Source organism: Condylostylus longicornis, unplaced genomic scaffold (assembly GCF_029603195.1).
Source record: "Condylostylus longicornis isolate FDR11 unplaced genomic scaffold, ASM2960319v2 ptg000005l, whole genome shotgun sequence".
Classification (NCBI taxonomy): domain Eukaryota; kingdom Metazoa; phylum Arthropoda; class Insecta; order Diptera; family Dolichopodidae; genus Condylostylus; species Condylostylus longicornis.
Window position 1 is genome coordinate 2,681,564 of NW_026577974.1, and position 13,203 is coordinate 2,694,766.

The 13,203-nt window shown below is 26.8% G+C and overlaps 4 protein-coding genes across 6 annotated transcripts; 1 reads left to right on the forward strand and 3 right to left on the reverse strand.

The window, feature by feature from the left end:
* Positions 1 to 241: 241 nt before the first annotated feature.
* LOC129615800 (serine/threonine-protein kinase 11-interacting protein) lies at positions 242 to 6,178 on the reverse strand. 2 transcript variants are annotated; one of them, XM_055531175.1, is made up of 12 exons: positions 5,811 to 6,178; positions 4,542 to 5,594; positions 3,897 to 4,484; positions 3,705 to 3,822; positions 3,495 to 3,630; positions 3,302 to 3,437; positions 2,905 to 3,234; positions 2,311 to 2,349; positions 1,561 to 2,244; positions 1,041 to 1,505; positions 566 to 954; positions 242 to 504 (listed from the first exon to the last, which is right to left on the reverse strand). In XM_055531175.1, the coding sequence occupies exons 1-12, from the start codon at positions 5,899 to 5,901 to the stop codon at positions 433 to 435; spliced, it is 4,101 nt and encodes a 1,366-aa protein (XP_055387150.1). In that variant the 5' UTR covers positions 5,902 to 6,178; the 3' UTR covers positions 242 to 432. The 2 variants fall into 2 exon arrangements, with proteins under 2 accessions (XP_055387150.1, XP_055387160.1); XM_055531185.1 differs by lacking the exon at positions 2,311 to 2,349 and having other exon boundaries at positions 244 to 504.
* Positions 6,179 to 7,141: 963 nt separating this feature from the next.
* Positions 7,142 to 9,329, reverse strand: LOC129616006 (Krueppel homolog 2). Of its 2 annotated transcripts, XR_008697509.1 has the most exons (6): positions 9,170 to 9,329; positions 8,302 to 8,485; positions 7,992 to 8,241; positions 7,794 to 7,927; positions 7,468 to 7,731; positions 7,142 to 7,390 (listed from the first exon to the last, which is right to left on the reverse strand). XR_008697509.1 is itself a non-coding variant. In XM_055531428.1 (5 exons), exons 2-5 carry the CDS (start codon positions 8,475 to 8,477, stop codon positions 7,518 to 7,520), a joined length of 774 nt encoding a protein of 257 aa, XP_055387403.1. In that variant the 5' UTR covers positions 8,478 to 8,485; positions 9,170 to 9,329; the 3' UTR covers positions 7,142 to 7,517. The 2 variants fall into 2 exon arrangements, 1 of the variants encoding a protein (XP_055387403.1); XM_055531428.1 differs by having other exon boundaries at positions 7,142 to 7,731.
* Positions 9,330 to 9,775: 446 nt separating this feature from the next.
* LOC129615274 (tRNA (adenine(58)-N(1))-methyltransferase non-catalytic subunit TRM6) lies at positions 9,776 to 11,268 on the forward strand. Its single transcript, XM_055530402.1, has 2 exons — positions 9,776 to 9,946; positions 10,019 to 11,268. Exons 1-2 carry the CDS (start codon positions 9,826 to 9,828, stop codon positions 11,221 to 11,223), a joined length of 1,326 nt encoding a protein of 441 aa, XP_055386377.1. The 5' UTR covers positions 9,776 to 9,825; the 3' UTR covers positions 11,224 to 11,268.
* A 149-nt stretch (positions 11,269 to 11,417) lies between these two features.
* On the reverse strand, positions 11,418 to 12,131 carry LOC129615283 (methionine-R-sulfoxide reductase B1). The gene has a single exon (XM_055530413.1). The coding sequence runs from the start codon at positions 12,051 to 12,053 to the stop codon at positions 11,487 to 11,489; it is 567 nt and encodes a 188-aa protein (XP_055386388.1). The 5' UTR covers positions 12,054 to 12,131; the 3' UTR covers positions 11,418 to 11,486.
* Between the last annotated feature and the right edge of the window lie 1,072 nt (positions 12,132 to 13,203).

Here is a 13,203-nt window from a genome sequence, read left to right on the forward strand (position 1 = left end):
AAAAAATTAAATACTTAAAGAAATATATTACAAAATAAAATACAATATGTATATAATATTAATGTTATATTACATAAAGTTTACTAATTAAACGAAAATATTTTATTAGAATTTGATTCAAAAGTAAAATATCTGAACTTATTTATTTAATAATATAGATATAGTAAGATACTAGAATATTATAGATTCTAGACCTAGTAATTATTGTATTTTATTTTCTATAAGTTACAAACAAAATGTTTTTATATCGTATTGCTTCCCTGTTTAATTAACATTATAATATACTCTTTATTCAGAAAATTGCAAACGAAAAAAATATGAGATTTGTTTTTATTTTATAAAATTTCAAATGATAACTTTTTATTTTTAAAACTGAGCAAATTTTGATTATTATATTTTCATACACATATACTTTTATATTTTCTTATTCAACTAATTGTTCAATAAAGGCACACCAAAAATTTTTTCCCATGATTGTTCGATAGCATTTAAAAATGTATCCGCCTAAAAATAAAATCAAATTTAATATTTATGTTTTTAGATTATTATTCAAAATATTGTTTACATTTTCTTGAGTTCCAAATGTACATTTCCAAGTATTATGGCTATCAATTCTTTCATCAGTAAAACATATTTCTAAAATATTATTTTCCAATTTTTTAATTTCAACTAAATTACTCATTTTTTGAACTGAACATAATGTAATACTTTTATCTAAATTTTCTGATAGCCATGATAAATTGGATGAAGTTAAATACAAATGATCATCTGTTGTATAAAATCCGGCTGGTGAAATAAATTGACTATCTGTATCGTTACTTGATGCTTTATATTCACAAGAATTTAATATCGCAAACATTTTTAATTTATTTTTTCCGGTTAAACTCAAAAGTTTTGTTATCACAATTTCGGATGGTTGATATTCTAAACTACAATTATTAGGCAAAGCATTATCTAAAATAATAAAATTAAATAATTTTTTTTTTATAAAAAATATTAATGTTATAAAAATTATTGAAAAAAAATATGAATTGCCTTACTTGTAAAAAATAACATTAAACTATCCGTACGTGATATATCTTGTAATATCATTAGAAATGTTTCGCTATAATTTCTTATAGCCATTGATAAACCAGCTTTAAAAGGTAACAATTGCAGAGATTCTAATCTATCATTTGACACACTTAATATTTCTTTTAACCATTTTGCTGGATCATCGCTCTCTACTCCAATAATTTCCATTATGTATAACTTACAAGTTGACATCGCAACTATCGCTTTGAAATATCTTAAAGTATTACCGTCAAAAAATTTACATTTAACTAGCCATTTGAAATATTCATTTTTAATATTAAACTTATTTACTCCAAAATAAAATTTTAATCGATGATCAATATCATCGAAATTATTATAATTATATTTAAATTTCTCAGTAGCATTTAATACATCGCTATCTAAAGATTTTTCAGATTTAGAGATAGTTTTGTTGGATGACTGAAATAGACCTAAAACAAAAACTTACTAAAGGTACTCAAACATAATAAATTCAAAAAAATTTACCTCCTAAAATGTTAAACATATATGGCGCTTCTTTTTCATCTTTCCCATCAATTTTTGCAGTAGTTGCAATATCATTATTGATTTTATTCTCTTGTTCATATGTTGTACAAATGCTATCAGTAACAGAGCCTGATGAACTGCTCTCTGTCAAGTTTAATTGACCAGTACTAATTTTTTTCTCAATTATTCCCAGTCGTTTATTAATCTTTTCAGTATTTTCCACTTCGTCATTATTTTTTTGTTGCTTAGCTAGTGTTTCTTTTATTTCTTTTTTTAAAAACTCCGCAGTTATATCTTTACTCGTTATTGTCCTATTGTTATCATTCATTAAACCGACACCAGATATTAAATCCATTGTTGTGTTATCTTCACCAATTTTAAAGCTAAAATTTCTAATACTACTATCCTCAATAGTTTCAAGGGATGGTATTCTCGATACCCTGCGTTCTTCGGAAGTTTTTCTGCTTGAATGAAAACCATCAAGTACTTCAATACTACTTTGACTTGGATTACTTAAAATTTCAACTTCGCTATCATTATAATATTTATTGCTACTAATTTCCATATTATTGAAATCATTATCACGTTCGTTTGATGAGCTCCCAGCTACACTTTGATTAGAATCAAAAGAATTTTGTGATATTTTTGAGCATGATGATGATTCGATAAGTGATCCGGCAGAACCTACATTTTTTTAACAAAAGATTAAATGGTGTAACATAAATATAAATACAAAAATACAATTCCTACTTAAAGGCTTATTAGACTGTTTCCACACAACTCCTTTACCTTGCATATATAAGATAAAAGTAATTTGTAGTGTTAAAGAAAATGTTGTTGAAATATAGACGTGCACGCATTACCAAAAATAAAAAAGACAAAATCAAACCATATTATATTACAATTGTTAGTATATTAAAATACAAAATATTTAAAATTAGACTACTTAAGAATTAAAACTTAGAATTTATATTTGCTAAGAAAAACATCAATTTCAAAATTTTAAAAGAAAAATATGAAGGTTTGATTTAATATTAAGAAAGCCAGCCAATGTTATGATTATAGTGATTATTTATAATATGTTTTTTGAGCTTTGATATATGGTTAAATGTTATAGAATGCAAATAATACTAACTGCACAACATTATATTTATGTAAACTACTACTATTTAAAAAATACCATTTACATTCCTTAACATTTATAATGCCGAATATCGAAACTCTTCCCCATTCAATAATTGAAATATATTTTACAAAAAAGAAAGAGCATAAAAATCAAATCAAAATTAATAAGTAGCTAATAACAAATTCAAATTAAATTGAATACCAAAATACATAAGTTACCTATACTGCTATGAGACGAGCTTTCTTCTAAATGATTTTTTTCATTTCCCACGAGTGGAAGATCATTTTGTATTTCTTGATCGCTATTTCCTTCTTTTATTTGAGTATAATTTTGTGTTTCAACTTGTTGTTGTAATGCGTTATTCTTACATGTTTCTGAAACAGAAGATAATGTGTCAGGATTTGTTACTGATGAGTTTTCTTCTGAAAAAGTTTTTAAAATTTCGGAATTTAGTTTAACGACAGGCGTTTGTATGGGGCTATTTTTCTTTAAGACGTTTGTTGTAACTTCTGCTATGAATTTGCTTTTGCATTCAGGACATTCAATATCTGCGAAAATCAAATCGAAGTTTTAGAAAACTTCTTTTGACTCATATTTACATTTAATTAATTTTACCTTTAAGTTTTATTTTGTAGTCATTCGAGTTTTCTCTCGAAAATTGGCATAAACATTGAACACAATTATATATTGTTTGGTTCATTTCAGACAATTGTCTCTTTGATAAAATTTCACGTAATTTTTTTTCTAATTCCTATAAATGAATAAAGTTTTTGATTCAAAGTATTGTTGCTTTAAAATAATTAATTACCTGACAACGACTTTCCTCTATTTTATAGAGCCTTTCCTTTTTATGTTCTCGAATTGTATCAAAATTAATACGCAATGTGTCTGACTTAATTCGATCGCAACTTTCTAGAATTTTTAAACTCCACTTTTCTAATGTTCTGTGCAAGGTAATATAATTATTAAATTTTCGACTCAAAATAATTGCATTTCATACGATTGATAAATTAAGTACCTTTTAGTAAGAGCATCTCTTTCTCTAATTTTTGAATCAGAAATTGTTAGAAATATTTCATCGGTGCTATTGTTGGTGTAAGCAATATAAAAATCTGTAGTATCTTCAGACTCAGAAACTAAAAAGTTATTGAAAAATTTTTAATTTAAATGTAAAATTAAATAACTGTATTAAGTGTGTAAAATATATTACATTGTTCGTCCTCTGAAACTATATGGGTTTTTTCAAACAATGAAACTAATTTATCGACTTTTGGCACATTTCCTTCTATAGTGGATTGATATGATGTGGTATTTTCTGTACCAATTGTATTTGAATTTTTATCATTGGCACTTTCGCAAACATTCTCTATCGATTTTGTATCTTCAGAGTGAATGGTTTCTTTAAAATCACCTGTTTTACTTTCATTATTTTGGGACGATTCAATATTGAGATTTGAAGCAATATCATCTCCAGGAAAATCAGAAGTCAAAGTGTTAACACTACAAGTACTGCTATTAACATTTAACATATTTGTAGAATTTAAAAATTCGTTAAATAAATCTTCTGGAATTATTTTGTCTTTTTGATTCGACGTTTGCTTTAAGCCTAATATATTTTCAAATACGTCTTTGGAACGTTGCTCTTGCAACCAATTCGAACCATGCTCTTTTCGTAATTGCTCAATTTTACTTTTAGTTTCCAAAAAACTTTTCGTTTCTTCTGATTGATATGCATTAGAAGGTGATTCCAAATCAATGATTGAAGAATTTTTAAATAAACGTCTTGCAGGCTCATATTCTTTAAAAAGAAAAATAATTAAGTCAAAAAAGAATTAAATTTATAAATGTTATTTACTTTTCCTGGTAGTATTCAACTCTGCTTTAAAACTATCGATGGAGCTTGTACTTCGTGAGTCTCCTTCTCTTTCGCATCGCTGTAAAGGAGTTGAAGAGCCGCTTGATTTATTAATTTGTGTAAAACTTCTTGTCGAATATAGCGGGTTAAAGCTTTTGATTTTTCCAGTTAGTGATTTTTCATATTTTGACAGGGGCTCGAAATCTAATACAAATTTTCTTATTGAAGTGTTTTCATGTAGGTATTTAGCAGTTATTTCACGATGTTTCGGATGAAAAAACAAAGGATTTCCGGTAAGATTTAAACAATTCAATGCCGAAAATGTACTTAATGGTAATAAATTCGAATGGTCCAACAAAAAATTGTTTGATAAATCGAAATTAGTTAGAGACTCTAATCGACAGGTACTAATTACCTCAATCAAATTATTGTTTATAATAAGAATTTTTAATTTACGGTTTGCTTCTATATGAAAAATTGGGATAGAACTTAATCGATTGAAACTTAAATTTAAAATTTTTAGATGTGGAAGCCATTTAATAGCTTCGACGCTTGTCAAAAGATTATGACTTAAATTTAAATTTTGCAAATAAGCCGCAAATTCTAGTGCATGATCACACTTTTTTAAAGCGTTATAACTAAAGTCAGCTATTCTTAATTCATTCCAAACAAATCCCATAGCATTATCTTTCCCGCAATATACAATAATATCATCAACATTTTTTAAACATCTTGTACATATTAATTGTTGTAGTGTAGGACGCAGCTTTTGTAAACCAACTATTTGATTCAAATCGAATTTTTGAATTTCTAATTTTACTAAACTGCGAAATTTCTTAAGGTCCACTGTTTCTTTGAAATTCTCTTCCCCTGCATAATTTGTTATACATAAAGACAATGTTTTTTGAACAAAATCATAAATAAGTTGAAGATCTTGCACTACACTTAACTTTATACTTATTGGTCTTACTACCTGGAAACCATTTTCTGTATTTGTGTCTGATTCGTGTGTTATCAAGGAAAAACAATCATTCAAACATTTAAGTAGAGAACCTAAAAATAATATCAATATAAGAACAAAAGAAGCAACGAAACTGTAGGAAAATATAAAATTAAAATATTTTTGAACTAATCAGTTTTGATGATATTTGGTTTTCTAATTTTATTTCTTTTGTTTTATTTACATATATGTACATATATGTACATATATATGGTATATTTTTTTGTGATTTTTTTTAATTTAAAAATGAAACAATTATATATATTTACCAGATAAAGTTAATTTAAACTCGGAATTAAGAATTTTGTCCCCCGAATCTCGTAATAAGTTTGCCAGTTTATTTACTTCTTTTACTTCCATAATACCAAGTAATTATTCGAATTTTTTTGTAAATATCGTCATAAAATAAAAAAAAACATATAATTGTTGTTTTTGAAGGTAAGTATGTAGATAGGTATGCAAAATATCTTTGTTTAATTTTATGCGTCGTGAAGCTAAAATCTTTTATATACGTAGTTGCTTTTTTTTTAATTTGAATATTATATTCGGTTTTTAAAATTATTTATATACGGAAATTGTATATTACAATTTAATCACTTAAAAAAATTATTAAATTATTTAAATATTTACTGCCAATGCCAACTTTATTTCATTATTAATGTTTTGTTATTGATATTATGACATTAACAAAAATCAGCAGTTTTCTTGACGTTTATTACAAATTAAGTGTTGGGTCATTCTTAAGTTTATCAAAAACTCAAACCAATACATATGTATTCATATTGGTTTACGTATTAGATACACAAAATAATAATCGCTACACAAGAGTGAAGAAGTTTTAAAACTGCTTTCTGCATGTTTTGCACAAAAATAAAAAAGCTATGTTAGAATAAATAATTATGTGAATATCAAACGTTTACGCTCCCGTAATGCATTATTAACAGTATCAAATAATGCTTCTTAATTTGAATTACAATTCCAGATTTAGAAAGGGTAAAGCGTAATACACTTTAAAAAACTGATAAGTAAGGAGGTACCAAATACGAATAGTACAAGATCGAAATATGAAGAAATCAAGAAAATACCTGTACAAGTGGATTACAGTATTTTGTACTTAAATTTTTTTATTTACTTAACCTGTCATTAATAACCAAATTTAATAAAATTCACTATACAGATTGTATACTGGATTTATGTATATAGTAATGACATAATTATGTACCTACTTACATAGGCGTGATAATTTATGATAAGATAAACATATCTAGATTTTAGATCAATTTTATTAATAATTTAAATAGTTGAAAAACTACTAATATTAAAGCTTTCTTGAATTTATTTGACGTAGTGAAATTTTCCTTAGTGCTGAATAATACTGATATATTAACGGTGAGCAAATGCTGTCTTACATTTCTGACATCTCTTAGGAACATTTAAACATTTATTAGTTTTTATATTTCTTTTTATTGTACATTAATAAAATTTTCTTTTAACCATAATGATCCCATTATATTAATTTCGACTTGATAGGATTATATAAAAAATATTTTGAACTTAAATAGGTACTTTATCTAAAATACTAAATACCAAACAACGTTACTATAATAAGATTTAAAGAATAATTAATTTCTTTTAATATATATTTTGTAATTAAACTTCAAAGTTTTTTTTATTTTTATACAAAAGTTTTATATTATATCAAATGTTTAGACAAAATATAATAAACTAAAAATTCTAGTGAAATTAACATATTATTAAGATGCCATCTTGAAAATACTGGAGTCTAAATTAGATTTATACAATTTATGTTCTATTTTATAAGAATCAAAACCTTTCTGATATTCTGAATCTAAATTTGTAAGAATACATAATACACACGTTGGTTTTAAAAATTTAAAAAGTAACGAAAAAAAAAATTTGTCTAACCTTTTTTCTTATATTCATGTAAAATTTTTTTTTTTTTGTTAAAGCTAGATTTATGCTGCTTGCTGTTGTGGAGCTAAGCGTGTCACAAATGATATACCACCAAGTAATATCCTGTTAATAAATGGTGGTGAGTTTCTTGCCATTACTTCTACCGCCATTCTTAGCTCTGAAAACATTTGTCTTGTATACATATTACGGCGGGATAAATAACGCATTGAGAGAAAATGATAGTATATAAATGGAGTCAACAAACCAGCACGGCCCCTAAAATATTTATGTTTCAATTCAACGTTCAATAATTAAAAAAATTATATGCCACTACTTACATAAACACTAAAATAATGCATAAAGGCATCAAAAATATTTCAGAAAAAGCGCATAAACGTAAGATATTTCTTGATTGAAATTCAACAAATGAAATAATTAGCCGCAAAATAACCATCGAATTTGTACCTAAAATCTAAAAATTATAAAATTAATATTGCAGTATTCTAGGACCAAATATTTTAAATTAATATTATTACATCCAATAATTTTATAGTATAACTCGATGATTGTAAGACAGCGAATAAAAATATAGGTAGCAATATTAAGAATACTGGTGAAACATATAAAAATATTACTGTATAAAATAAATAATGACAAGAATCTTCTATTAATAAGAGAGATAAAAATTCTCTTGTAAGTGCAAATTGCGGTAAGCGTTGATGTAATCTTAAAGCACTTGTTGCCGCATTAGCTATTAATGCTTGAGTAAAATATTTTTGTGAATTCCTGAAAATAAAAGGAAAAGGTTATATTGTATATTTTCAATATTGTTAAAATTAACGTTACCCAAAAATGGGGATTACATATAATATCGTGAAAAAAATTGTCAAAATTCTTGTTCCCAACATAGCCGTGTCTATTTTATTTTCTTTTGCATGTGCAAGAACACCATTATAATTTCTGCTAGGCGGTGATGGCTCTTGCTGTTGGCTTTCATCATTTCTTGGCATATCTGCACTCATCGTTCAAACTTAAAAAAGAAGTACTTTTAAATTAATGCAATTTAAGTAAAAATATTGTCAAATCAATTGAATAAAAACTGTGAAAACTTGTATTTGTTCCCTTACATTTTACATCAATAAAAAATCTGTTCAAATGCCCGTTTATATTTCGTACATACATACCTACATTGTGTAAAGAATTTATATTTACCTAATGTTCACAGAGATATTTAAATAATTTGAGTAAAAATTAAAATCATACTAGAAGCTCTGAAAATCTAATAGCGCGTAAATAATAGTTATAAAACTTGTAATGAAGATTTAATATAAATGTAATCGCTTTTTTCAACCTAATTAACAGGTGCTACGAAGTACTAATACAGGTAAGATTTTGAAAGTTATTTAAATGAAGTTTATGTACATATGTATGTCACGAATGTTAGTGAAAAGCACAATAAGAAATTACATACAATATAAGGTTAAGAGTCCAAATAATAATTTCAAGTCATTAAAAATTCATTTTTATATCACTTAATACGAAATTTTTTCCTTTCCAGTTTTTAATTATTTTAATTGAGTCCATACAAATTTTAATTCTATGTACATATGTACATATGTAATAATTTTTTTTAAAATGTAATTTTTCCAATTTGAAATTTATACTAATTCTATTAAATAATTTATTTGTTATTTAAGTTTTAAAAATCACTCACTTTCCTTTTTTCCGTAATTAAATTCTTTTTATAATTTTAATGAATTGACTTTATTAACTAATTCCTTTGCTATAAAAATGGCTTTTTAATTTTGACAAAACTTTCGTAGTATTGTATTAGCTAGGCTAGCTATTAGCAAATAATATTGAAATCGTACCGAAATGTCAATTTTCATAAGTTTCTTAAGCCATTTTTGCTCTCTTGTGGAGTGACAATTGTCTAGTCATGTGTGCTTCGAAAGTATTAGATATGTTATTTTAGACTTGCCATTTTACTCTAAACGGAGTATTAAATTTTTTCAAATTTTGGTTATATTGTACAGTGTGCATTATACAATAAAAAAATAATATACAGAAGAAGGCAAACACAAAACTCAACTTAAACTTGAAGAAATGCAGTCATTCCAAAAATTATTTCTCCATGGACAAAATTTGAAACATATATTCAATTGTGTCAAGACCTTTATTCAATTGTGTACAATGAAATTCGTTTTACTGCAAACATTTGGTAGATAAAACCCTGATTGTCATTTTGAGCAATTACAAAACAACAGAAGAATGAGGATGTAAACAAAACAATAAAACATACTTTTACCATAACCTTAAATTGTAAAGTTGGAAATTCTTTAGAATAAACTATATCCATAATATTAAGTGATGAAAATGGATGAAAATCCTCCGCAAATCAAAGTTGGTGATTATATTATAATTCAGAGACAAAAATATATTAAATTGCATAAATTTAGCAGCCTTGAGTCAACAGCAGCGCTGGCCAATGGTATAAGAATTGATAAATAATACAAATACATACATATGTATATAAATAATCTGGTTGATATTTCATTTTTAGAGCAACTTGAACTTCGCAATATTGAAGGGAAACTTTACTATTCCACATTCAAAATGATAGTGCAAGATAAAAAAGGAGGACATGGAGGAAAAAAACGCTTGAATAGCTTGGAATTGTGTACAGAAAATGAAATGCGGAATATTCGTGAAATATTAAATATACAGGAATGTGGGGAAGATAATCGCAATATAACAGCCAGTGGAAATGCACAAAATTTGAAATCAGATGATATTTATAAACTAAAAGATGAATGCTCTGGTTCTGCCGAAATATTAGAAAAAATTGTTGAGAACTCCAAATCATTCGCTTCAAAAACAGAATATTCGCAAGAAAAATATTTGAAAAAAAAAGAAAAAAAATATTTTGAATTTGTACAAATTCGGCAACCAACTATTCGGCTTCTAGCTGAAATATTTTACCGATTAGATCCAGACAAGGTAATGGGAATTCGAATGGACACCCTTTCTCAAATTATTTCCTATTCTGGAATATGTGGGTTTGGAAAATTTTTGTTATATGAATCAGGAACCAATGGATTGTTGCCAGCAGCTTTCCTAAATTCAATGGGCGTCGGAACCGAAGCTCAACTCGTACATATGCATCCTGGCAATATATGCCAGAAACAGGGAATTTTGGCAATGAATTTCCCCACTGAGCTTTTAGATAGGTGCATTTCAGTTAACATATATTCAGTATTACGAGAATATTTCCAAAATGCCTCTAATTCAAATAGTTCTGATGAATCGAATCAAATATCTGAACCACCGTTTAAGAAACAAAAAATGGAAAAAGAAAATACTGAAAATGGTGTAACTAAAAAAAGCTTAGATGTTTTAATAGAAGAAAAAACTGAGCCTCAAAAAGTTCCACAATGGCATATAGCTAATCAAAATGCGTGTGAACTTATAAAAGAGAAATTTGATTCTTTAATAATAGCATCAAAGGAGCACCCCTCAAATATATTGAAAACTTTGCTTCCGTTTTTGAAACCTTCAAGACCTGTTGTAATATTCAATCTTTCTAAAGAAATTTTAGCAGAATTGTATGTTGAGTTGAAAACTCATTCTAAAGTAACTGATCTACATTTGACTTCTACTTGGCTCAGATATTTGCAAATATTACCCAACAGAACACATCCTGAAGTTAATATGAATGCGAATAGTGGTTATCTTTTACATGGCTATACTGTAAATACTGATTCATAGCTGATATTAAATTAAAACAGAATTTTATAAATAAATGAATTAAAACTGGATTTATTTACTTTAATGAAATAAAATTAAGTAGGTAGTTGTTAGTAAAGGATGATTGCGAAGAAATTTTTGTTCGGTTCATAATATTAGTATGTTTACTCAATATAATTTGAAAATTTTTCCACTAAAGGCACAAAAAAGTTAGCTGAGTTTTTAATAATGTTTAATACTTTAAAATTAAGCAACCAAAAAAAAATTAAATATTTTAACTATCATTATTTTGGAGCCGGAACAAAATCGATTGCTGCAGAGTTAATGCAAAATCGTTTTCTTTTTGGTTTTGGTCCATCATCAAAAACATGACCCATATGGGCTGAGCAATTAGAACAACGAACTTCCACTCTCTCCATTCCGAGGGTAAAATCTTTGCGTAATTGTACTTTTCCTTCATCTAAAACGTCATTGAAAGCAGGCCAACCGCAGCCAGAATCATATTTGGTATCTGATGAAAATAAATCTTGGTGACAAACTATACACTGATATACTCCTTTTTCAAAATGCTTATCATACGCCCCAGAAAATGGCCTTTCGGTGCCTGCGTTTTGTGTAACTTCATATTGCATTGGAGTTAATCTCTTTCTTAATTCCTCTTTAGCCTCTTTGTTGGACATGTTTATCTTTTTATTCGAACAATTTCTAAATAATGAGTATGATATTGGTTGATATGGTCTATTGCAGATTAGTTGTTGGTTTATTGAGTAAATAAAGCGTACGTGATTAATTGAATTCAACCTTTTAAACTTTTGAAAATACAAAATTATTGCCCGAATATCAAATTTCATAATTTGACATATCAGCTAGGTTATGCGAGTTTTAATTTAAAAGCTTTGTTAATTGAATTGTCACAAACGTCCGGTCGTTTTCTCCTGGAAAATTTTTTTAAAATACGTACAAGTGAAGTGACATTAACAGTGATGACACGAATAAACGATTGACGGTCACTTCACACAAAAAATTCATTCAGCCCATTAAAATTAAATGTCTTAATTTTATTTTTGAGGGAATTAACCGTGTATTTTCTGGTAATGTTGCCTAAGAAAAAGATTGACTGCCACTTCACACAAAAAATACCATAAGCTCATTAAAATTAAACGTATTTTTGTGAGAATTTACAATCGGTCTAGAAAAATCAGCAGTAAGATAACGATCGACAGTCAATTCCCACAAAATGACAATTCAGTCATTTAATTTTAATAGGCTGAATCTTCATTTTGTGTAAAGTCACCGTCAATCTGCCAAAACGGTATGACTAAATGCTAATAAAACGCAACCATAAAATCAGAAAAAGCACAAATTCAAAAATAATATACTAATTTATTCAATTGAGATGAGACTGCACACGATATTATTAAAATATCATTAACGGTGATGTATGCATGAATAAATGTCAAATTGTGCAATATTACTTTCATAGCGTGATAATTGGGAAATTTTGACGACAGAAGGTACCTTAGTACGGCTGGAAAACAAAGATTTCTAAATATACATACATATAAATATTATTAATGTAAATAACGTTAAACGTCTGATCAATAAATGGTTACTAAAATACTACCGCACATGTGAAAGAAATTATAATGTTATTATTATATTAAACGTATATGTGTGTGATGCATATTTCATGAATGTATAATACATCAGCGTTTCCAAATCTCAACTTCATAGCGACCCATTAAATCCTTTTACTCCTTACGGCATACAATTCATAAATGAGAAGTAGATTTACTTCAAGGACACACACACCTACATAAATATTTTATTTTCAATATAAAATTTCGTTGCTCACACTTAATAAGTTTTTATTAATTTAAATATGGAATTATGGGATTAGGTTGGCTATACTTTACAAAGAGTTTCTTATGTACTTACGAGTAATATGATGAAATTTTTTAAATACGTAAATTAATATTCATAGTTGTAATCAATAAAAAA

What these genes read in the sequence shown, in the direction of transcription:
- LOC129615800 (XM_055531175.1), bottom strand. Translation starts at nt 5,901, where the DNA reads ATGGAAGTAAAAGAAGTAAATAAACTGGCAAACTTATTACGAGATTCG. An exon ending in TAGAGGAAAGTCGTTGTCAG is followed by an intron (nt 3,438 to 3,494) that starts GTAATTAATTAT and finishes ATTCATTTATAG; the next exon opens with GAATTAGAAAAAAAATTACG. An exon ending in TATGTTTAACATTTTAGGAG is followed by an intron (nt 1,506 to 1,560) that starts GTAAATTTTTTT and finishes TTTTTGTTTTAG; the next exon opens with GTCTATTTCAGTCATCCAAC.
- LOC129615283 (XM_055530413.1), bottom strand. Translation starts at nt 12,053, where the DNA reads ATGAAATTTGATATTCGGGCAATAATTTTGTATTTTCAAAAGTTTAAA.
- LOC129615274 (XM_055530402.1), top strand. Translation starts at nt 9,826, where the DNA reads ATGAAAATGGATGAAAATCCTCCGCAAATCAAAGTTGGTGATTATATT. An exon ending in AACAGCAGCGCTGGCCAATG is followed by an intron (nt 9,947 to 10,018) that starts GTATAAGAATTG and finishes TTTCATTTTTAG; the next exon opens with AGCAACTTGAACTTCGCAAT.
- LOC129616006 (XM_055531428.1), bottom strand. Translation starts at nt 8,477, where the DNA reads ATGAGTGCAGATATGCCAAGAAATGATGAAAGCCAACAGCAAGAGCCA. An exon ending in TATGTAATCCCCATTTTTGG is followed by an intron (nt 8,242 to 8,301) that starts GTAACGTTAATT and finishes TTTTATTTTCAG; the next exon opens with GAATTCACAAAAATATTTTA. An exon ending in ATACTATAAAATTATTGGAT is followed by an intron (nt 7,928 to 7,991) that starts GTAATAATATTA and finishes TATAATTTTTAG; the next exon opens with ATTTTAGGTACAAATTCGAT.